The 25,345-nt window shown below is 42.0% G+C and overlaps 1 protein-coding gene across 4 annotated transcripts in view; it reads left to right on the top strand.

The window, feature by feature from the left end:
• b4galnt4a (beta-1,4-N-acetyl-galactosaminyl transferase 4a) overlaps window positions 1–25,345 on the top strand; it is a 39,750-nt gene that overhangs the window by 9,283 nt on the left and 5,122 nt on the right. For all 4 annotated transcript variants that reach the window (XM_057837441.1, XM_057837440.1, XM_057837439.1 and 1 more), the window contains exons 2-16: window positions 1,821–1,930; window positions 6,135–6,230; window positions 7,169–7,264; window positions 10,514–10,604; window positions 14,757–14,857; window positions 14,929–14,996; window positions 17,931–18,009; window positions 18,390–18,456; window positions 18,562–18,708; window positions 20,032–20,141; window positions 20,212–20,312; window positions 22,163–22,239; window positions 22,303–23,308; window positions 23,390–23,697; window positions 23,933–24,086. In XM_057837441.1, the coding sequence (XP_057693424.1) occupies window positions 1,821–1,930; window positions 6,135–6,230; window positions 7,169–7,264; window positions 10,514–10,604; window positions 14,757–14,857; window positions 14,929–14,996; window positions 17,931–18,009; window positions 18,390–18,456; window positions 18,562–18,708; window positions 20,032–20,141; window positions 20,212–20,312; window positions 22,163–22,239; window positions 22,303–23,308; window positions 23,390–23,697; window positions 23,933–24,086 (2,611 nt within the window). The remainder of the gene's footprint in view (window positions 1–1,820; window positions 1,931–6,134; window positions 6,231–7,168; window positions 7,265–10,513; window positions 10,605–14,756; window positions 14,858–14,928; window positions 14,997–17,930; window positions 18,010–18,389; window positions 18,457–18,561; window positions 18,709–20,031; window positions 20,142–20,211; window positions 20,313–22,162; window positions 22,240–22,302; window positions 23,309–23,389; window positions 23,698–23,932; window positions 24,087–25,345) is intronic.

Raw genomic sequence — 25,345 nt, 5'->3', positions numbered from 1 at the left:
AATTCAAAAGGAAGTGACCTGTAATTGGCCAAAAATCAAAAGGTGACCCAAAATCTGCAGGAAGTGCCATAAAATGCCCTAATTTCAACGTGAAGTGAGCTGTAATCACCCCCTAAATCAACAGAAAGTGACTTAAAATCAAAAGGAAGTAACCTGTAATTGTCCATCAATCAAAAAGTGACCCAAATTCAACAGCAAGTGTGTTGTAAATGCCCCTAAAATCAACCAAAAGTGACCCAAAAATCAACAGAAAGTGATTCCAAATCAACAGAAAATGACTTAAAATGCCCAGAAATCAACAGGAAGTGGCCCAAATTCAAAAGGAAGTGACCTGTATTTGACCAAAAATCAAAAAGTGACCCAAAATAGTAAACAGAAAATGACCTAAAATGCCCAGAATTCAACAGGAAGTGACACAAATTCAAAAGGAAGTGACCTGTAATTGCCCAAAAAACAAAAAGTGATCCAAAATCAACAAGAAGTGACCCAAATTCAACAGCAAGTGTGTTGTAAATGCCACCAAAATCAACCAGAAGTGACCCAGAAATCAAAAGGAAGTGACCCAAATTCGAAAGGAAGTGACTGGTAATTGACCAAAAATCAAATAGTGACCCAAAATCGACAGAAAATGACCTAAAATGCCCAGTAATCAACTGGAAATGGCCCAAATATGAAAGGAAGTGACCTGCAGTTGACCAAACCTCAAAATCAACAGAAGGTGACCCAAATTCAACAGCAAGTGTGTTGTAACTGCCCCAAAATCAACCAGAAGTAACCCAAAAATAAACAGGAAGTGGCCAAAATACAAAAGGAAGTGACCTGTAAATGACCAAAACTCAAAAGGTGGCCCAAAATGAACAGAAAGTAAGCTGTAAATGCCACAAAAGTGAGCCAAAATCAACATGAGGTGATATAAAATTACCAGAAAATGACCCAAAAGGCCCCTAAATCAACAGGAACCGACCTGTAAATTGCCCAGAATCCACAAGAAGTGACCTAAAATCAACATGAAGTGATTCAAAATCAACAGAAAATGACCTAAAATGTCATCAGGAAGTGACCTGTAAATCAAAAAAAAAATAATAATAATAATAATAAATATCAACAGGAAGTGATTCCAAATAAACAACAACAAAAAATGACCTAAAATGCCCCAAAATCGACTGGAAGTGACCTGTAATGGCCCAAAAATCAAAACCCAAAATCAACAGGAAGTGCGATGATAAAATAATAATAATAAAATAAAATAATGAAAACATAATAAAAATGCCCTAACATCAACATGAGGTGAGCTGAAAATTCCCACTAAATCAACAAGGAATGACCCAAAACAAACAGGAAGTAACATGAAAATACCCATGTTTTAACAGGAAGTGACCCTTAAACTGCCGTTTAAGGCGCTAGAAAACAAATTTCCCCCTTCTCCCCGTTCAAATGGATTGAATGTCGACAGGGTAACCCCCCTCCCTTCCAAAAAAAGGCCCCAAATTTGGATAGGTGTCATTGCTTCATTTTACATTTCAGAATAAAACGAGAGTCTGGCTAGAACTACTCTATTTTATTTTTTCAGGACATAATATATTGAAAATAAACTACTTTTAGCTGCAGTCTCTTTGGTATGGGTTAATCATGGAGTGGCTATAGAGCCCTCTTGAGGCCGATTGTTGCTATTACTATGGCATAGGGAATCCCAAAATGGAGCTCGTCAGTGCAAATTGGGTGCCATCTGCTGGCTAAAATGTGCATTGCAGGAACCGATCTATCGATGCCGATAACGTGTTCATTCATAATATCGCCCACTTTTTTCGTTTGTCCTATAGATGGCGAGAAAGAGACGGATACGGAACGCCAGCGGGACACCCGTTCCTCTGCCGCCACCGGCCATCGCCAGAACCGGGACGCCGGCGACAGCGGAGAGGACGACGTGGCGGTGAGTAATTTGGATGGCGTTCACTTTTCTGCAGCGTAATCAGTAGTCACTCAGGGAGGCGTACGTAAGGTGTCAAACTATCGGCCCGGGGACTAGATCCGGCCTGAAGCATCATTTTGCTTGGCCCGCAGAAGTCATTTGCTACTTTGTGTTTTTTGCCGAAAATAAAGCTGGTGTGAAATTTGCGTAGTCCAGAAATGGAAGAATATTGACCCTTTTGGTTTTGCCTTTGTGACCAAAAAAAAAAACTTTTATATTAAATCAATAGAATATTGGCTTTTTTTGTTCTTTCTTCCAAACGCCAACTAAATAATAGATGAATTAACTAAATTCACTCATTCACATGCCACTGACTGCCATTGAAAATCAACAGGAAGCGCCTCGAGACTATCACATGACAGCATATTAAACAGGAAATGGCCCAAAATGACCCGAACTAAATGAGAAGTGACCCAAAATCATCAGGAAGAAACGTGTGAATGCCCTAAAATCAACATAAGGTACCTCAAGATGAACAACAAGTGAACAAGGAATGTCCCAAATGAATTTTAAAAAAATGAACAGAAATTGACGTGACCAGGGAATACCCCAAAGTAACAGAAAGTGACCTGTACATGCCCCAAAATCAACAGGAAGTGACCTGGAAATGTCCCGAAATCAACAGGAGATGACCCAGAAATTCCCCAAAATGAAAAGAAAGTGACCCGTAAACCCGTAACCCTGACACAAAGTGAAGCAAAATGCCAAAGAAAATCAACAGGAAGTGACCCGGGAATATCCTAAAGCAGTGCTTCTCAATTATTTTCTGTTATGCCCCGCCCAGGAAGACGCCCCCCAACTCCCTGCCACCATAAATATGAATAAATAAATAAATAATAAATAACATAAGTATACTGTAGTGTCATTTGTCTATAAAATTCTTATTATCATAAGTACGCCTCTGCATAACATTGTGTCCTTTTAAATATTAACGCATTTGCTCCCAAAAACGTACACCCTCATTTTCGGACTATAAGCCGCTACTTTTTTCCCTCATTTTGAATCCTTCGGCTTATAGTCCGATGTGGCTTATTTGTTGATTTATTTGTGTTAATAGGTAACACTTTATTTGACAGCGGCATCATAAGACTGTCATAAGAACATCATAATTATGACATGACACTATCATGGGCATTACTGAATGCTTATGACAGATGCCGATATCTGTCATGTGGCATATTATGTCAGTAAATCCATTTATGTCCAGCTCAGATCTTTTACGTCCATTCAAAAGTGAGATAATTTGCTGGATGACACTAATCGACATCTATTATAAGCATTCATTAATGCTTATGACAGTGTCATGAAATAATTATGACTGTCTTATGGCACCACTATCCAAGAAAATGTTACCAAATACCATAACTAGCAATTAATGAAACAACTGGAACAGTAACTGAAGAAATAATTAGCACAGAACATGACTGTTATTTACATCTGTAGCGCCGCCATGCATGCTAGGAGGAATGTTGGATGACAACAGAGTTGAGAGCAGGTGGCAGCGGAGGTTGACTGTCTACCACAAGGAAGCAGTGATGGCCAAATAAAGCTTTTGGTGACAATAAGGCTTTGCATCCAATTGGCTTAAAGCTTAACGGTGGTTCATTTGGTCTCATGACAGTCTTATGGTGCCATTGTCAGATGAAGTGATACCAGTTAATATCTTTTGGTGTAAATATCCCATCATACAATGAGGACAACAGCGGCTTATAGTCCAGTGCGGCTTATCTATGAACAAATGCTGTTTTCATGTCAAATTTGGTGGCTGGCGGCTTATAGTCCAGAAATTACGGTAAATACGTTCTATTTTTAATTGCTTCAGTGTCCCAAAAACTTATTTATACGTCTTTTGCAGGTTTTTTTTATAATAAGAGGCATCTATAGGTTCCGATCTATCTAAAATATAAAGCACAAAGATCAAAACCCATTTTAAAGCAATAAGAAAAAAAGAAAAAAAATCAAGTAAAAACAAACTGTCCATACTGTAAAAAGAATACATTTTTTGTCCGTTTGATACTGAAAAAAATAAAAATAAAAAAATCAATAAATAATCATATATTCACATTAGCGCTGCAACGATTAATCGATAAACTCGAGTAATCGATTAGGAAAAAAAGATTCAAATTTAATTTTGCTGCTTCGAGTATATAGTGTTTTTGGGTGTTTGGGGCCCTCTGCTGGCGTTTGGGTCCAACTGATTTTACGGCATATTTTATAGATGGTTTGAATTGCGATTATTATGAATAATTAATTTTTAAGCTGTAATTAACTTGATTAAAATTTTTAATCGTTCGACAATATTTAGCTGTTTTTAGTGGGACTATGTGTCTGAACTAGGGGTGTCAAACGATTAAAATTTTTAATCGAGTTAATTACAACTTTAAAATTAATTAATCGTAATTATTTGCAATTCAAACCATCTCTAAAATATGCCATATTTTTCTGTAAATTATTGTTGGAATGGAAAGATAAGACACAAGACAGATATATACATTCAACATACGGTACATAAGTACTGTATTTGTTTATTACAACAATAAATCAACAAGATGGCATTAACATTATTAACATTCTGTTAAAGCGATCCACGGATAGAAAGACTTGTAGTTCTTAAAAGATAAATGTTAGTACAAGTTATAGAAAGTTTATATTAAAACCCCTCTTAATGTTTTCGTTTTAATAAAACTTGTACAATTTTCAATCAAAAAATAAACCAGTAGCCCGCCATTGTTGATGTCAATAATTACTTACACAATGCTCATGGGTGCTGAAGCCTATAAAATCAGTCGCACCCAAGCGCCAGCAGAGGGCAACAAAACTCCGAAAAACACAATTAACAACATGACATTTCACTGTGCTGTCATTTTAATCTGAGCGTTAATTGCGTCAAATATTTTAACGTGGCTAATTTTTAAAAAATTAATTACCGCCCGTTAAAGTGATAATTTTGACAGCCCTAATTTTAACGTGATTAATTTAAAAAATTAATTACCGCCCGTTAACGCGATAATTTTGACAGCCCTAGTCCGAACCATTTGTTGACAGCATTGTAAAAAAAATAAAAACAGCTTTTGCGATGTAATTTAGCCAGTTGTTCTTTTGTTGTACACAGATCCTCATTTATTTACTTTTTATACAGTTTGCAGTTGAGCTCAGGTATTTTAATTTTTTATGTTCCTTATGTGATTAGTTGATTATTCGAACTAAATAGTTCATTGATTAATAGACTACTAAAATCATCGAGAGCTGCAGCCCTAATTCAAATTGATTGGCAACATTAACTCAAGAGGACAATATGCCAAACACTTAGACTGAAAAAACAAAAATTTATAGAACAAAAACGACAGTGTCATTGGACAGAGAGGCAGTTTTTATTGTCGCTTCAGGCAACTTCAGCTCATTTGCTGTGATGCTAACAGTGCTCACCAGTTTACTGATGTCACACTGAAAAAGCGGGACGATTGTTGGCAGTATTCGGCACATTTTCGCTGGAAAAAAAAAAGAATTCCTGCTCTCCGCTACAAACATTTTTAGACAAAGTTAACGGACTGGTCTTTCCTCATCTCCCAGTGAACTAAAACGCAAAGCCAAATGCTACATACACGCCATCATATTTCTTTCTTAGCTTTTCATATATCCAGTTGTCTTTGCTGTGTGCTCTTGTTTGGTTCAAGCTTTTCATATATCCAGTTGTCTTTGCTGTGTGCTCTTGTTTGGTTAAAAAATACTGCGCACATGCTGAAAATGAGGGCGCCACTGCCACCCACTCAGTGGATGTGCAATTACACTTTATTCTAGTACGGCAAAAAAGTATGTTCCCCAAGGTCACTGCGCCACCCCCAGCTTCACTCTGCACCCCACTGGGGTGGGGGGCGGGGCAAAAAGTACTGCCCTAAAGTAACGGGAAGTGTGCTGAATATGCACCAAAAAAACAGGAAGTGACCCAGATATGAAGAGTGAATGGAAGTGACTGGGCTGTCGGGCCTCCTAGTCAAATTGGATTGGACGTTTGTCACCGTCACTGGCAGTTAAACATGATCGTTCAAATCAAATAAAGGTCTATCGCTGTTAATGGCATTGAAAGAGTTAAGTTTCTTCTTATTATGAATTTGGATGGATTGAGACAATGAGTAAGCGCGCAATGGTTTTTGCTTGTCTCTTCAAGGACGAGCAGCCAATGACGGCGGCCGACGGCCGAAGCCGCTCCCGCCTCCGCAAGTTTCTTACGGAGCGACACCAGAAATTACCGTGGAAACCAGAGGTAAGAGCTTTTTTTGACTTCATCTTCCACTTTGGAAAAAAATGTGTGCTCCAAACACTCGTGTAGGTCCCTGTTTGTCATGAATTAAAAATCCTCCGTGTCTGAAATGAAAAAATTACAACAATCTTGGGTCTGGAAATATTTTTAATGCTACTTTTTTTTCCAAAAAATACAAACTTTTTGCATGTATTACCCTCTCATACTTTGAACCATTGTGGTTTTTTGTGTTAGCTTTGAAGCAGTTGACCACGTTAGTCACGTAGCATATTTAAACCATCCTTATTTGGTAACTGCATTTAAGTATTTTCTTCAGGCATTTTTTTTAGTACGTTCTGCCTGTATGCATCCAAACAAAACAAGTTTAGCGCGCCCGGTAGTACTTTGGGTGTCAAATTCACTAATGTTTCGCCGATGTAGCAGATTTTGGCAGAACACCGTCTCTGAACAGATGAGGCAAAGCGGTCTTGTGCTGCTGCCAGGTAAAATGAACAAAAATGTGTTGGTCTACTCCTTAAACACTCTGTTTTCTGCATCAATCTTGCGTCGTTTTGAGCACGCCATTTGCCGTACCTTTTCGCCTCTTCCTCCAACTTCATTTGGCTCAATTTTTGCTGTCACTCTGCGGAGTCTGGAATGCGAGTGTGAGACATGCTGTTCTAAAAATAACTTTCAAATGCTTCACTCCCATTGGCTGGCTCACGCGCGTCACCTCCGCTCTGCAAACCCGCAGAAAAAAATGTTGTTGCAACGCGTATTAGTCCGGACAGCTTGAGATCCGGTCCAGACGGCTTGGGGGTCCGGAACCGCGGACCTCCGTGACCTCTGTTGTAGGGTATTCCCAGGGGGTCACTTGCTTATTCTATGGGATTGAGGAAGGATGGAAGCCGCTGAGTGATGGCCACGACGTCTGAATTGTTTTGTTGTTTGTTTGTTTGCAGTTCAAGGGCCAAGTCAACCTTCACGTGTTTGAGGACTGGTGCGGCTCCAGCGTAGCCCAGCTCAGAAAGAACCTCCACTTTCCTCTCTACCCTCATGTAAGTTTGTCTGTCTGAATAGCCAGTTTTGTTAATCTTACTTTAAAAAGTAATTAATTACAGTTACAAATGACTTCTCCCAAAAAGTAATTGCATTAGTAACTCAGTTACCTGAATGTAAAAGTAATAAGTTACTTGGCAAAGTAACTGGTGATAATTTTCTTTTTTTCTCAAAAAAAAAAAAAAAAAACAGGTCACACAATGCAAAGTTTAAAAGAGTTTTTGGGACAATTGGCCCTAGCCCAATTCTTTACCCTAAACTTAACTAGACACCAGGGAATTGCGGATATTGCGATAACTAGATAGTAACTTTTGCTATGTGAGGAAGTCAATATGAATGTTGTGAATCAACCGTTAAAGTTGTTAAAATTGCTCCCGTTATTGCATTAGTACCCTTCTGTCTTCTTTCGACATGTGTAAGTTTTAAAACTTTTTCATCATTTAAAGATACTTGAATTTTACTCCAAGTTCACTCAAAGATGCCTATATGACTTAAATATATTTAAAGTGTGCCCCCTCACTCTGGATGGAAAAATGCAGTTTGAAAAAAAATAAATATTAATGACCGACCGACCGATCGACCGACCTGTAGTCCAGTCAATACACATACACACAGTAGGCTATGTGCCAACTAAACATTTTTATAAATTACTATAGCGACAGTTGTTGTTGACAAATTGTTATTCCCATTCAATTGATATTCTCATTCAATGTTCTAGATTGCACACAAACAATAACTGAAAAAAACTGACAAACTATTCAACCAGCATGTTTCCAAACGTAGCAGTTCAAAACTACGTTTCCCAGAATGCCTAGCTTACTGATAGTTAGCTGAGGCAAAAATCAATAAAGTTTACAATCATCGGCAGCGCAACGATGCGACACCAAACAGGATTTTACAGTCAAAGCTCCGACAGAAGTCAACGGTTGCCATTATATACGTATTTATCATAAAAAATTAAGAACTGGGCAGGCGTTGTGGCCAAATCGTCAACCCAGTAGACCTCATGATAGGGGTAAACTGCCAACAAAAACAAGAAGAACTACCCCCTTCCGTCCCTTCTAGTAGGAGCCATGTCAACTGTTGCCAGAGGGATTCTCTTCAAATTGGTCCCGTGAAAAATCATAAAAACCGGACATTTTTATGAATTTATAAAACCCGCCCGGACAACAAGGATACAACGTTAAAGTAGGACTTGTCCGGGCAAAAGAGGACGTTTGGTCACCCTAGGCTATCGGCTACAGTCAGGTATTTTTGGAGCCACCTAGCATCGCGTTTGAAACGGCGTCCCCACTCCTGCTCTGCTCTCTCATCTCCGTGAGTCCGTCTCTCTCAGACTTTTCTTGCATCAACCAACATTGTAACGCACGCCTTTCCCACCTCAGTAACGGTAATGGCGTTGTCAAGATGAGAAAAGTAATTAATTAGATTACTCACTACTGAAAAAAATAACGCCATTATATTCTAACGCCGTTATTAACAACACTGCTGAAGACTTTGTAAAGTATCTTTGACTTAAACGATGTATAAGCCACATCCATTCTGGCATCATCTACTCTGTGTTGCTGCAGTCAATGAACTACATACTTTAAAAAATTTTCAAACATCCACATTAGCACGGTTGGTTATGAATCAATCCCTGTGTTATGAAGTCAGCGAGCTTAGGAGTATTTCAGTGGGGAAAATGAGCCCGCTGTAGCGGTCCTATGACCCAAGATGGCTGCCAGGCTGCTGACTTTGCCTTTACATCTAGCCTTTTATATGTCCAAAGTCCGGCCCGGGGGCCAAATTACCAACTTAGCTGTATGAGCTGGATGAATGCTCCAAACAAAGTTTCGTTGTGCTTTTTTGTTGCAATGACAATAAATATTCTGAATCTGAATCTGAATCTGAAATGTGGCCCCCTGGTCAAATTTCATCCGGCCCCCAGCCTCTGTCATAAAATCAATAACGTCTGGCCCGCACACAGACTTAACAAATTGGTCAGCAGTACTGCTACCATCATATGAAGTAGCTTACACACTATGGGGCCGTTTACATGGTGACTCTCCGAGAATACCAAAAATTTCAAATTTGCACTTGCATCTCCATTTGAACAATATCGCAATTCCACACAAAAACGATGTAGTATTCATGCAAGGCCCTAGGGGGCAGTGCAGATTTTCAGGGCGACAGAGAATGATGCACATTGACCCCACCAAGCTCCCTCAGCCCGGAACAAAATATGCCCGCCACTCGAAGCAATGTCATTTTTCTTTTTTCAAAAAGGCACAAAAATTGAAACATTCAACATCTTTAACTCAAAAATATTATTAAAACGGTAAATTAAAGCCGACGTTCCGTCATATTCGCTGTTTTTAATGTTTAGTAGCACCACTGCGCACGCCCAATGTGACGTGTACGAGTGCTGACGTTAACGGCGCGGTCTCGCGCCGCAGGAGCCTTTGATATGCATGCCGAGGAAGCCCCCCTCAACCCCACGCAATCGGATGCTTCCCCTTTGGAGGCAGGATTCAGAATTTTTCGTCTTCGCCGACACCATATGCACGCGAAGCGCGTCCGCTACTCAGTCATTGCGTCTTTGTGTCGCAGAGTCGCCATGTAAACTGCCCCTACATGCTGCTCCTCATTTACCCACTAAAAGGCAGCAGCACTCTAAGCAACATTACCCATGTGACCCTTAACTCCCAATTTTCTAAAATGGTGACAATCAACACACAAAAGAAAGTTGACTGCAACGGCCGACGCTTCAGGGATAGGTGGAAATCGGACTATTTCTTCACTATAATACGCAACAACTGTGTCTGCCCCATTTGCAAAGAGACAGTTGCTGTTTTGAAAGACTTCAATGTGAAGCGATATTACCAAACAAGAGACGCTGACATATACGACAAGATTACAGGGAAGATACGTAGCAACTTGAAGCTAGTTTAATTTCACAGCAGCAGTATTTCGCAAGAACCCGAGAACGCCACAAAGGCTAGTTGCGAGACTGTTGATATTATTCATTTTAAAAAATTATAAAGCAAATGTGACACACAAATTTGCTTAAATATATTGTTCTACGTAAAGGACGTCAACCAAGGTCGGCCCCCCACATTTTTACCACACCAAATCTTTGCAAAAAGTTTGGACACCCCTGTGCTAGGACAATGCTACTACGTCTATTACTGGGAATTTGACGTGTAGACACGTGCTTGTGTGATCAATTATTTCACTAATTTAGTTCTATTGTTTTTTTCCCCCAGACGAGAACCACCCTGAAGAAGCTGGCCGTGGCTCCCAAGTGGAAGAATTACGGCCTGAGAATCTTTGGATTCCTCCACCCTTACCGCGACGGTAACCGGCGACTGCGCTCCCTCGGACCTCACGTACTATTAACTCATTAACTGTCGCCGGACATACAATCCATATGCCGTGGGAGGGTTAGCAGTGAATAAATGAACATTCATTCGCCGGATCGGACGTCTACTAGTGATAACCCTAACCCGTAAAATACGTCATATAAACAAGAAATGAGCCAAAATCAATTGGAAGTGACCCATAAATGTCCCAAAATAAGCAAGACGTTACCTGACATTGAACCTAAACTAGCCAAAATCAACAGGTAGTAACCAAAAATACACAGGAAGTTACCAGAAATGATCCAAAATGGACAGGAAGTGATGTAAATTAAATAGGAAGTAACCCATAAAATGCCCCACATAAATAGAAAATGAGGCAAAATCAATAAGAAGTAACCCACAAATGTACCAAGATTGACAGGAAGTGACCTGGAATTGAACCTAAATTAGCAGAAAGTGACCCATGAAATCCCCATACAAACAGGGAGTGACCTAAAATCAACAGAAGGTGACTTATAAATACCCCAAATCAACAGGAAGTGACCTAAAATGTATTGGAAGTGACCTAAAAATACCACAAAATGAACAGGAAGTGACCCGAAATGTCCCAAAATAAACATGAAGTAACCTGGAATTGAACCTAAATTAACAGGAAGTGACTCGACATACACGGGAAGCTACCCGATACGACAGAAAGTGACCTGAAATGCCCCAAACTCAACAGGAAGTGGCCTAAAATAAATACAAAGTGACCCAGAAATGCCCCCAAATCAACAGGAAGTGACCTGGAATTGAACCTGAATTAGCAGGAAGTAAGATGACATCCACAAGTATTGACCCATGAACCTAAACTAGCAGGAAGTGACCCAACATAATCAGAAATCCCGAAAATCTACATGAAATGACACAAAATCAACAGGAAGTGACTCATAAAATCCCCAGTATTAACAGGAAATGACCAAAAATCAATAGGAAGTGACCTGAAAATGCCCCAAAATCAACAGGAAGTGACCTAAAATTAGCAGGAAGTGACCCATGAAATCCACCATGTTAACAGGAAATGACCCAAAATCCACAGGAAATGGCCTGAAAATGCGCCAAAATCAATAGGAAGAGACTAAAGTACACAGGAAGTTACCTATAATGACCCAATATTAACAGGAAGGGACCCATAAAATTCCCCATACAACAGGAAATGTCCCAAAATCAACAGGAAGTGACTTCAAATATATTGGAAGTGACCTAAAAATGCCATTAAAATTAACAGGAAGTGACCCCTAAAGTTCCCCACATTAACAGGAAATGACCCAAGCAATTGGAAGTGACCCGGGATTACACCTAAATTAGCAGGAAGTGACTCGACATATACGAGAAGTAACCAGATATAACATAAAGTGACCAGAAATGCCCCAAAATTAACAGGAAGTGACCCATAAAATCTCCATATTAACAGCAAATGACCCAAAAGCGCTAAGAAATAACCCATAAATCACCCAAAACCAACAGGAAGTGACCTGTAATTGAACCTAAATTAACAGGAAGTGACTCGACATACACGGGAAGCTACCAGATATGACAGCAAGTGACCTGAAATGCCCCAAACTCAACAGGAGGTGGCCTAAAATAAGTACAAAGTGACCCAGAAATGCCCTCAAATCAACAGGAAGTGACCTGGAATTGAACCTGAATTAGCAGGAAGTAAGATGACATCCACAAGTATTGACCCATGAACCTAAACTTGCAGGAAGTGACCCAACATAATCAGAAATCCCAAAAATCTACATGAGATGACACAAAATCAACAGGAAGTGACTCATAAAATCCCCAGTATTAACAGGAAATGACCAAAAATCAATAGGAAGTGACCTGAAAATGCGCCAAAATCAATAGGATGAGACCAAAATACACAGGTAGTGACCTATGATGACCCAAAATCAACAGGAAGTGACCTAAAGTTAGCAGGAAGTGACCCATGAAATCCACCATGTTAACAGGAAATGACCCAAAATCAACAGGAAATGGCCTGAAAATGCGCCAAAATCAATAGGAAGAGACTAAAGTACACAGGAAGTTACCTATAATGACCCAATATTAACAGGAAGGGACCCATAAAATTCCCCATATAACAGGAAATGACCCAAAATCAACAAGAAGTGACTTAAAATGTATTGGAAGTGACCTAAAAATGCCATTAAAATGAACAGGAAGTGACCCATAAAGTCCCCCATATTAACAGGAAATGACCCAAGCAATTGGAAGTGACCTGGAATTACACCTAAATTAGCAGGAAGTGACTCGACATATACGAGAAGTTACCAGATATAACATAAAGTGATCAGAAATGCCCCAAAATCAACAGGAAGTGACCCATACAATCTCCATATTAACAGCAAATGACACAAAAGCGCTGAGAAATAACCCATAAATCACCCAAAACCAACAGGAAGTGACCTCTAATTGAACCTAACTTAGCAGGAAGTGACTCAACATACACAGGAAGTTACCAGAAATGGTCCAAAATCAACACGTACCTGGTATTTAACCAAAATTAAAAGGACACGACGAAAATTCAACTGGCAGTGACCTAAAATTAGCAGGAAGTGACCCATCATGCACAGGAAGTGACCCAAAATCCACAGAAGTTGACTCAGAAATGCCCAGAATCTACATGAAATGACACAAAATAGACAGGAAGTGACCCATAAAGTCCCCCATATTAACAGGAAATGACCAAAAATCAACAGGAAGTGACCTAAAAATTCCCCAAAATGAACCGGAAGTGACCCACAAAATCCCCACATTAACAGCAAATGAACCCAAATCAATACTAAGTGACCCATAAACGTCCCAAAATGAACAGGAAATTGAACATAATTAGCAGGAAGTGAGCCGACACACACAGGTTGTGACCCAAAATCAACAGGACGTAACCAAAATACACAGGAAGTTACCATATATGCCCCAAATCAACAGGAAGTGATCCAAAATCAACAGAGGGTGACTCAGAAATACCCAAAATCAACAGGAAGTGACACAAAATCAAGAGGAAGTGACTCTTAAAATCCCCAATATAAACAGGTAATGACCAAAAATCAAAAGGAAGTGACCTTAAAAGGCGGCAAAATCAATATGAAGAGACCAAAATAAACAGGAGGTTACCCATAATGTTCCAAAATCAATAGGAAGTGACCTTTAATTGAACCTAACTTAGCAGGAAATGACCCGACACACATGATGTGACCCAAAATCAACAGGAAGTAACCAAAATACACAGGTTACCAGAAATGCCCAAAATCAACGGGAAGTTACCCATAAAATCCCCGTGTCAACAGGAAATGACCAAAAATCAACAGGAAGTGTCCCGAAAAGGTGCCAAAATCAATATGGAGACCAAAATACACAGGAGGTTACCCATAATGTTCCAAAATCAATATGAAGTGACCCGTAAATGCCCCAAAATCAACAGGAAGTGACCTTTAATTGAACCCAACTTAGCAGGAAGTGACCCGACACACACATGATGTGACCCAAAATCAACAGAAAGTACCAAAATACGCAGAAGGTTACCAGAAATGCCCAAAATCAACAGGAAGTCACCCGTTAAATCCCCCGTGTTAACAGGAAATGCCCAAAAATCAACAGGAAGTGTCCTGAAAATACGCCAAAATCAATGAGACCAAAATGCACAGGAAGTTACCTAAAATGACCCAAAATCAACAGGAAGTGACCAAAAATTCTCTTCAATGAACAGGAAGTGACCCATAAAATCCCCCATATTAATAGGAAGTGACCCGTAAATGTCCCAAAATCAAATCTAAGCAGGAAATTACGCAACATACACAGGAAGTTACCAGAAATGTCCCTAAATGAACAGGAAGTGCCTTGGAGTTGAACCTAATTAGCAGGAAGTGACACGAAGTACACAGGAAGTGACCCATACTAACATGATATGATCCAAAATCTATCGAAAGTGACCCATAAAGTTCCCAAAATCAACAGGAAGTGACTCGGAAATCAACAGGAATTGCAATTTAGCCACAAATAACAGTTGAGCATCGATATCCAGTTAAAGGTTGTAGTACTGTGACAAGCGGCGAGGCGTTCACGGACACTCTGTAAATGACGATTGCTCCATCTCACTCCTCAGGCGATTTCCAGTTCTCGGTGTCATCTGACGATAATTCCGAGTTCTGGCTCAGTCCCGACGAAAGTCCTCTCAACGCCAGACTGCTGGTCTTTGTCGGACAGGTGAGCAAAGCATTCTGGGAAGTCTGTGTGTACTACTATTATGTGCTGCCTCGTCCTGTCGCTTGTTGCAGTTGGGCACCGAGTGGAGCGCTCCGGGCGAGTTCAACAAGTTCAGGTCCCAGTCCTCCAAGTCGGTCCAGTAAGTAATAATAATAATAGTAATACCTCAAACTTATATAGCGCTTTTTTGGACACTCAAAGACGCTTTACATAACATAACACAAAAACAGAATGAAGAATTAAGAGGTGGGAAAAGCTAGTTTGAACAGGTGGGGTTTTAGGAGTGATTTGTAATGAGTCCGAGTTCCTGATGGGTTTTGGGAGTGAGTTCCAGAGTGAGGGAGCAGCAGCGGCGAAGGCTCGGTCCCCCAAGGTTCGGAGCTTAGTGCGAGTGATGGGTGTGAGGAGATTAGAGTCGGCAGAACGTAGGCGGCGGGAGGGACAGTGCTGTTGTAGGAGGTCAGTGAGGTAGGAAGGGGCCAGGTTATGGAGGGACTTGTAGGTGAGGAGGAGGAGTTTGTACTGAATCCGGTATGAGATTGGAAGCCAGTGAAGCTGTTGGAGGATGGGGGTGATGTGCTCTCTGGAGCGGGTGTGGGTGAGGAGGCGGGCGCCAGAGTTCTGTACGTTTTGCAGCTTTTGGAGATGAGAAGATGGAAGACCATAGAGGAGGCTATTGCAGTAGTCGAGTCTGGATGTGATGAAGGCGTGAATGAGTATTTCAGCTGTGGCTTGGGAGAGGGAGGGACGGATGCGGGCGATGTTGCGGAGATGACAGAAGGAGATTTTAGTGAGGTGGCTGATGTGTGATTGGTATGACAGTGTTGAGTCCATTATGATGCCAAGATTGCGTACGGAGGTGGAGGGGGTGACAAGGTGACCATCAATGAGGAGAGTGAGGTTCTGTACAGAGGGGAGGAGAGCTTTGGGTCCGGTGATGAGAAGTTCTGTTTTGTTACTGTTGAGTTTGAGAAAGTTATTGTCCATCCAGGTTTTTATGTCAGACAGGCAGTTTGAGATGTGAGAGAGAATGACAGGGGTGATGGATTTAGATGAAATGTAAAGTTGAGTACCCAACTTAAGGCAGCAAAACGTTCTTCATCATGTGGAGTCCGGTCATACTTCTGCGTCTGCCCATGAGTAGTAGATCATTTCTTGTGGTTTTGGGGGCAAGTCTGGGTCACCTGTTGATTTTGGGGTATTTACAGATCACTTCCTGTTGATTTTGGATCATTCCTTGTGAATTTTGGCAGTAATTTGGGGTTGTCAGTTGATTTTGGGTCACTTCTTGTTGATTTTGGGGCATTTCCTGTTGATTTATGGTCCTGTTAACATTTGGACATTTACAGTTTACTTCCTGTTGATTTTGGATCACTTATTGTGGATTTCCTGTTTCTTGATGGGGTTTTTTTTGTTAATATATTAGCAATTACAGGTCACTTCATGTTGATTTTGGATAATTCCTTGTCAAATTTGGGCATCATTCTGGATTGTCAGTTGATTTTGGGTCACTTCCTGTTGATAAATGCTCATTTCCTGTTAAAATATTCACTTCTTGTGGATTTGGGGGTAATTCTAGGTCACCTGTTGATTTTCTATGACTTCCTGTTTATATTGGAGCGTTTTTTGGGGTCATTTCCTGTTAATATTTGGGCATTTACAGGTCACTTCCTGTTGGGGGCATTTCATGTTGATATTGGGTCACTTCCTGTTGATTTTGGGACATTCCCTGGTCATTGACTGTTAATATATGGTTATTTACAGTTTACCTTCTGTTGATTTTGGATCACTTCTTGTGGGTTTGGGGTCATTCTAGGTCACCTGTTGATTTTGTATGACATACTGTTTATATTGGGGCATTCTTAGGTCAGTTCCTGTTAATTTTGGGGCATTTACAGGTCACTTGCTCTTGATATGGACCCCTTCCCACTAAAATTGGGGCACTTACAAGTCCCTTTCTGTTGATTTTTGTCACTTCCTGTTGATATTGGGGCGTTTTTGGGTAACGTCCTGTTAATTTTGGATCATTTCTTGTGGATTTGAGGGTATTTCACCTGTTGATTTTGGGCGACTTCCTGTTGGTTCTGGAGCATATACGGGTCACTTACTGTTGAATTTGGATCCCTTCTTGTGGATATTGGGGCATTCCCTGGTCATTACCTGTTCATTTTGGGTTATTTCCAGCTAATTTGGGACATTTACAGGTCACTTCCTGTGGATTTCGAATAATTCCTTGTGAATTTTGGGCATCTTTCTGGATTGTCAGTTGATTTTGGGTCACTTGCTGTTGATTTTGGGACATTTCCTGTCAAAATATGGGCATTTACATTCACGTCTTGTGGATTTGGGGGTCATTTTAGGTCACCTGTTGATTTTGTATGACTTCCTGTTTATATTGGAGCATTTTTTGGGGGGGTCATTTCCTGTTAATATTTGGCCATTTACAGGTCACTTCCGGTTTGGGTCACTTCCTGTTGATTTTGGGACATTCTCTGGTCATTAACTGTTTATATATGGTTATTTACAGTTTACTTCCTGTTGATTTTGGATCACTTCTTGTGGGTTTGGGGTCATTCTAGGTCACCTGTTGATTTTGTATGAAGTACTGTTATATTGGGGCATTCTTGGGTCAGTTCCTGTTAATTTTGCGGCATTTACAGGTCACTTCCTGTTGATATGGATCCCTTCCCACTAAAATTGGGGCATTTACAAGTCCCTTTCTGTCGATTTTTGTCACTTCCTGTTGATATTGGGGCATTTTTGGGTAACGTCCTGTTAATTTTGGATCATTTCTTGTGGATTTGAGGGTATTTCAGGGTCACCTGTTGATTTTGGAGCATTTACGGGTCACTTACTGTTAAATTTGGATCACTTCTTGTGGATATTGGGGCATTCCCTGGTCATTACCTGTTGATCTTGGGTCACATTCTGTTAATTATGGGGCATTCCCTGGTCTCTTCGTGTTAACTCATTGACGGCAATTGACATCCTATCATTAGGACTGGAATGGGTCCTCCAACATTAAGAGTAGGCAAATAGCAATGGAATGATTGTCTGTCTGTCTTTCCATCAGCTTGATGTCCTCCCGACGTTACTACTTTGAGCTTCTGCACAAGCAGGACGACAAGGGCTCGGATCACGTGGAAGTCGGGGTGAGTCCGGCTGCGAAAAACAAGGCAATCTGTACGTTTTGGATGAGATTTCGTCATCATTTGTCAGCCATTTTGCGTCAGGGCCATTTGATACATATACTGTTCTATTATAGTCAATCGAACACGGACGTTGGCATTGCTATAAATTGTTCCGTTTTCAACCAAAATAACTCTTTACATATATTTTTTTCAACATAGCCACGTTAATGCTGTTAGTTATCAACCAATTCATCTGTAAATCCTTCCAGAATTCAGCGAGTATTTTAGTGGAGAAAATCACGCGCATTACAGTACATTTGCTACAATGGAAGTCCTCTGACGCAAGATGGCCACCGGTCACTTCCTGATAATGCTGTACTTTGTCTTGTTCTCCAACCCAGTGGCGACCGTTCCTCCCCGGTTTGAAATACGAAGTGATCGACTCGGCCTACATTTCGTTGTACACTGGTAAAAGTTGCTTCTTCTTTGCTTGTTTTCAACTTTTCAGGTGAAATGTTCAATGGGGACATTGATAGATGTTCAATCACGTGGTGTCTAATTATCCCTATGCAGACGAATCCAGCTTGAAGATGAACAGCGTGGCTCACATTCCTCAGACCTCGGCCAGCCACGTCGGCCCGCCGGGGGCGGAGGAAAGCGGGGCCCCGCGCCACGGGGCCGATATGCTCAAGCCGGACCCCAGGGACACCTTCTATAGCAGTAAATCTCTTCTTCTCCTTGACGTTGACATTGACATTTTCTGTTCTTACATGTCAATGCTTTTTGGGGAAGTACAAATATATCATTTTTGGTACACAACAAAAAAAATGCCCCAAAATCAATAGGAAGTGACTGTCAAACAGGAAGTGACCCAAAATCAACAGGAACTGAATAAAGATTAGGAAGTGGCCTGGAAATGCCCCAAAATGAACAGGAAATGACCCAAAATCCCCCAAATTTACAGAAAATTAACCAAAATGAATAGGAATTGACCTGGAAATGTCCCAAAATAAACAGGAAGTGACTCATACAATGCCCCAAAATAAGAGGAAGTGGCCCATAAAATCCCCCCAATTCATAGGAAAAAAATGAACCAAATTAAAGACGAAGTGACCCAAAAATGCCCCAAAACAAGAGGAAGTGATGCATAAAATCCCCCAAATTAAAAGGAAATGAGCCAAAATGAACAGGAACAGACCTGTAAATGTCCCAAAATGAACAGGAAGTGGGCCACAAATCCACCAAAATAAACTGGAAGTGACCCATAAAATCCCCCAAATTCACAGGAAGGAAATGAACCAAATTGAACATGAAGTGACCCAATAATGCCCCAAAACAAGAGGAAGTGACCCATCAAATCCCTTAAATTGAAAGGAAATGAGCCAAAATGAACAGGAAGTAAATAAAATAACAGGAAGTGACCCATAAAATCCCTCAATTTAACAGGAAATAAACCAAAATACAGGAAGTGACCTGTAAATGTCCTAAAATGAACAGAAAGTGACTCATCAAATCCCCCCAATTCACAGGGGAAAAAAATGAACCAAATTAAACACGAAGTGACTCAAAAATGATCCAAAACAAGAGGAAGTGATCCATAAAAATCCCCCAAATTAAAAGGAAATGAGCCAAAATGAACAGGAAGGGACCTGTAAATGTCCCAAAATGAACAGGAAGTAGGCCACAAATCCACCAAAATAAACTGGAAGTGACCCATAAAATCCCCCCCAAATTCACAGGAAGGAAATGAACCAAATTGAACATGACACTTGAACACTCATAAAATCCCCCAATACAAGAGGAAATGACCCATAAAATCCCCTAAATTAAAAGGAAATGAGCCAAAATGAACAGAAAGTGGCCCCTCAATTCCCCAAAATGAACAGGAAAAGACCTGTAAATGTTCCAAAATGAACAGGAGGTGACCCAGACCAGAAAGCAAGCATCCCCCATGCAATATTCCCCCAAAAATTGAAAATTATGATTTTAATTGTTGAGTCTGCTGCCTGTTTTTGTTGTTGTTGTTTTGTTTTTTTTTGTCAGCTCCCATGATCTCACCCTCCCGTCTGGCAAATGTTCTGCCGGCTTGTCTATACTCTCCCACCTACGTGGTGAAAGATTTCCCCATGGCCAGATATCAGGGCCTGCAGTTTGTAAGTAAACGGCCGGTCGGGTGGGGTCTTGACGCCGCAGCTCGGATTGACCGACCGGACGTGGTCGCAGGTTTACCTGCCGTTCGTCTACCCCAACGACTTCACCCGGCTGACGCACATGGAGCGAGAGAACAAGTGTTTCTACAGGGAGTCCCCCATCTACTTAGAGAAGTACGTGGCTGAAATGAAAAAAAAGCAATCAAATGAACTGTCTGGCTGCCACTGGCGTCCAATCCGTTATGAGGCGAAAATTAGCGTTTGTCTTTGTTCGCTAACGGATTGGACGTCTATCGCGCTGGCTGTGTTAGTTTGCTCTTGAGCTATTCCTGGAATAACCTATGTGAACTTTGACCTCTTGACCACAATGTAATCATCTCTTCCGTCTGGTATTTTAAACGCATCCCGCAAGGTCAATAATAATCCCTTTCTTCGTCATTGAGTTATTACAAAAATCCTTTTATGTCTTCTGTGACAGAAGACTCCAAATGACAACAAAATGTCATCACCTCTTCCGTGTCATATCAAAAACATATCCAGCAAGTTTGATTATAATCCCTTTATTGGTTCTCGAAATATTGCGAAATTCCATTTTTTGACCTTTGACCTCACGATCCCAAAATGTCATCACCTCTTCTGTTTCACATTACAAACATTCATTCATTCATTCATTCATTTTCCATGTCGCTTTTCCTCACGAGGGTATCCAGCAAATTTGATAATAATCCGTTAATTAGTTTTTGAGTCATCGTGAAACTCCTTTTCTGACCTCTGTGACCTTTGATGTCATAACCCAAAATCCAATCTTCTCTTTCAAATTTACACATATCCTGCAAGTTTGATTGTAGGCCCTTTCTTTTATCTTAAATGATCTTGAAATTCTTGTTCCAACCTATGACTTCATGACCCCAAAATGTCATCACCTCTTCCGGTTAACATTAAAAACATATCCAGCAAATTTGATAATAATCCCTTTATTAGTTCTTGAGTCGTCACGAAATTTCTCTTCTGACCTTTTACCTCATGACCCCAAAATATCATCACCTCTTCCGTTTCACATCGTAAACCTATCCAGCAAGTTTGATAATGATCGTCTTATTGGTTCTCAAGTTATTGCAAAATTCCATTTTTGACCTTTGATCTCATGACCCAAAATGTCATCACCTCTTCTGTTTCACATTACAAAGATATCCAGCAAATTTGATAATAATCCCTTTATTGGTTTGTGAGTCGCCACGAAATTTCTCTTCTGACGTTTGACCTCATGACCCCAAAATATAATTACCTCTTCCGTTTCGCATCTTAAACCTATCCAGCAAGTTTGATAATAATTGTTTTGTTGGTTCTCAAGTTACTGCAAAATTCCACTTTTGACCTTTGATCTCATGACCCCAAAAGGTCATCACCTCTTCTGTTTCACATGGCAAACATATCCAGCAAATTGGATAATAATCCCTTTATTGGGTTTAGAGTTGTCACAAAATTCCTCTTCTGACCTCTGACCTCATGACCCCAAAATGTCATTACCTCGTCCATGTCATATGACAAACGTAATCGGCAAATTTGCTAATAATCCTTTTTCCTTTTTTCTTGAGTTATTGCAAAATACCTTTTCTGACCTTTGACCTCATAACCCCAAATCCAATCCTCTCTTTCAAATTAAAAAATATCCTGCAAGTTTGAATATAATTGCTTTCTTTTATCTTGAGTTATGTGTGAAATTCTTGTATCACCTCTTCCTTTTCATTTGACAAACATAATTGACAAATTTGATGATAATCCTTTTCCTTTGTTCTTGAGTAAGTGCGAAATTCCTTTTCTGAAGGGTAACCTTTGACCTCATGACCCCAAATCTTCACGATAACGCAAGATTTAATAAAGGGATTATTATGAAACTCGCAGAATGTGCTTTTAATACAAAATGGAAATGGGGATTTTTTTGGGGGGGGTCATCAGGTTAAAGGTTACAAAGGTCAGAAAAGGAATTTGAGATAACTTATACTGGCCGAGTTTGTGTCTGCCAGGTTTGGTTTCTACAAGTATATGAAGATGGATGACGAGGAGGAAGACGACAGACCCTTTTTCTTTCCCAACCCTGACGGTAGGCGCCACACCGCGAGTCGACTATCGTCGCCCTTTCTCAGCCTCCCCGTACGATCTCTAGATTTCCAGGAGGAAGATGAAACTGAGGCGGACGAAGAGCAGGAACCGGTCGGCACGCACTCGCCCGAGGAGCTCCTCGACCTGGGTCGGGGGCCCTCCGGACCGGTGTCGTTGCCTGCCGGGGGAGAGGTCCGAGGGGAGGATCCCAGGCACCGGGAAGATGCCCCCTCGGAGAGCGAAAGCCGCGGAAATCCTGGAAAATCCAAAAGCGACTCGGAACGCCGCGCCTCTCCGGCGGCGCCTTTCCGGACAGATGGCGCCGTCCCGGGTCGCTCATTGTCCTGGAGCCACACGGGGCCCGCCGGGAAATTAGGCGGCTCTCTTCTTTTTCCTAAAATGCCCTCCGTTTCTTCTCTGGCCCGTCGGATGCCGAACGAGAAGCGGGAGCCCAAATTGGAAAACCGGAAAGATCGGCCCGTGGGGAACAAAGTCTATGTCACCAGGCCTCGCCCCGACAGGGCGCGCCATCCGGAGAGGAGGCTTAGGGAGGAAGGTCCATCTCGCCGCTCCAGAGAGATTTTTCCCGGAGTCTTCTTCTACCAAAGCGGGAAGACCGCCAGACCGGCAGCCAAGAGTAGGCCGGGCCCTGTTCCGCCCGTAAAAGGGGCCGTGGGGTCGCCGGACAATCGGAGCCTTGCCGATGCAGGTGAAATACGGACGAACAGAAGCCCCGGGACGGCCGCCCCCCGGAGGCCCGACTCCGCGGAACGGGTGCCCACCCCTTACCCGGGGACCGCCGAAACTCTGGAGTCGCGGCCGGACCCCGAGCCGGACGAGGGCGAGATGTCGGACTACGGCTACGAGGAGACGGAGCCGCGGCCGGGGTGGGCCGAGGAGAATGTGGACTGGCGCCGGACCTTCTCCGTCAACCCCGTGGACTTTGAGCTCCTGCGCTCCGACTGGAACGACCTGCGCTGCAACGTCTCCGGGAACCTTCAGCTGGCCGAGAGCGAGGTGGTGGACGTGCTGGCTCAGTACATGGAGAAGCTCAACCGACGCAACGGCGGGTAAGATCTGCCGCTCCCTTGCAGGTTTTTTTATGTTCAGTTCTGGGGTCCGGACCTGTCCCGCCTCGTCCCGTCCCCCAGGATTTACACCCTGCTGCGAATCGTCAACGTGGAGAAGCGGCGAGACTCGGCCAGAGGGAACCGCTACCTAGTGGAACTGGAGCTGATGGAGAGAGGCCGCAGCGTGGTGCGACTGTCAGAATACATCTACGTGCTACTCAGGCGGGGCGGGGCTGCGGACCCGAGCGCCCCGGCACCGGCCTCGGGCCCGCCCCTCGCCGGGCCCCCCTCGCCCACGGACCTCGGCGCCGCCTACGCCGAGCCGCTGCTCTGCCAGCCTGTCACGCTGCGCTGGAGGAACGACGTCATGGTGCACTTTGTGGTGCCGGGTCAGTCGCAAAGCTCCTTTTCTCACCTTCACATCGTTTTTATTGACCAGGAGTACAGAGTTGCATTGTGGGAGTCGCCGAGGGTCAGTTTGTTAGCGTGAAGGCGGAGAGAGATGTATTTTTTGGCAAGAAGGGAGTTCGTGGTGCTCCCTTGCGTGAAATATAAACTGAAACTTTCGACTCTACCGGTCACGGCAGTGATTGTAACGATGGTCTCTGTGGTTGTGTGTTTCAGTAAAGAACCAAGCTCGCTGGGTGCAACAGTTCATCTGGGACATGGAACATCTCCACCGTAAAACCGAGGACGACAATTTCAGCGTTATCATCGTGGACTTTGAGAGCGAAGACATGGATGTGGAGCAGGCGCTTCGGGAAAGCGCTCTTCCTAGGTTCGCGCTAGCTAGTGACGCCGCTCATAGCTTTTCTTAGCCCCCAAAATCAACAGGAAGTTACCCGGGAATGGCCACAAAATAAATAGGACGTGACCTCTAAATACCCCAAATCAACAGGAAGTCACCAGGAATGCCCAAAAATTAACAGGAAGTGACCAGGAATGCCCAAAAATTAACAGGAAGTGATCCAAAATGAACAGGAAGTGACCCTGAAATGCAAATCAAGAGAAAGTGACCCAACATCAAGAGAAAGTCACCTGATATTGACAGGAAGTGACTTCAAAATGACCCAAAAGCAACAGGAAGCGACTCCGAAATGACCCCCAAAGCAACAGGAAGTGACTCCAAATCAAATAGAGGTGACCTGATAACAACAGAAAATGACCTCAAAATGCCCCAAATCAACAAGAAGTGGTTATAAATAGGAAGTGATTCCGAAATGACCCCAAAGCAACAGAAAGTGACCTGTTGTCAGGAAGTGATCCCAAACTCCAAATCAAAAGTGACCCTGAAATGACTCCAAAGCAACGAGGAGTGGCCTCCTATCAACAGGAAGTGACACCAAAATGACCCCAAAGTAACAGGAAGTGACCTGTAATCAACAGGAAGTGATCACGAAATGACTCCAAATCAATGTGACAGCGAACTGACTCCAAAGCAAATGAAGTGACCTCCTATCAAGAGGAAGTGACCCAAAAATGACTCCAAACCAACAGACCTTATATCAACAGGAAGTGAGCCCAAAATCAAGAGGAAGTGTCTTGGGTTTCTACAAACCATCACAACAAAGCCATTATTGTTATTTTTCCAGAAATGGCACGTTCTGCTTTTTCAAACGTATTTCTTAATAGCTAATACCTTGAAAAGGTGGAAAAGCGCTATATACAGTTGTGGTCAAAAGTTGACATACACTTGTGAAGAACATAATGTCATGGCTCTCTTGAGTTTCCAGTTATTTCTACAACTCTGATTTTTCTCTGATAGAGTGATTGGAACAGATACTTCTTTGTCACAAAAAACATTCATGAAGTTTGGTTCTTTTATGACTTTATAATGGGTGAACAGAAAAAAGTGCTGGGTCAAAAATATACATACAGCGGCGCTAATATTTGCTAACATGTCCCTTGGCCATTTTCACTTCAATTAGGCGCTTTTGGTAGCCATCCACAAGCTTCTGGTTGAATCTTTGACCACTCCTCTTGACAGAATTGGTGCAGTTCAGTTCAATTTGATGGCTTTCTGACATGGACTTGTTT

This window comes from Corythoichthys intestinalis, chromosome 5 (genome assembly GCF_030265065.1).
Source record: "Corythoichthys intestinalis isolate RoL2023-P3 chromosome 5, ASM3026506v1, whole genome shotgun sequence".
In the NCBI taxonomy this organism is placed as follows: domain Eukaryota; kingdom Metazoa; phylum Chordata; class Actinopteri; order Syngnathiformes; family Syngnathidae; genus Corythoichthys; species Corythoichthys intestinalis.
Note: the sequence above shows the minus strand (reverse complement) of the source record. Positions and strands in the feature narration are given on the sequence as shown.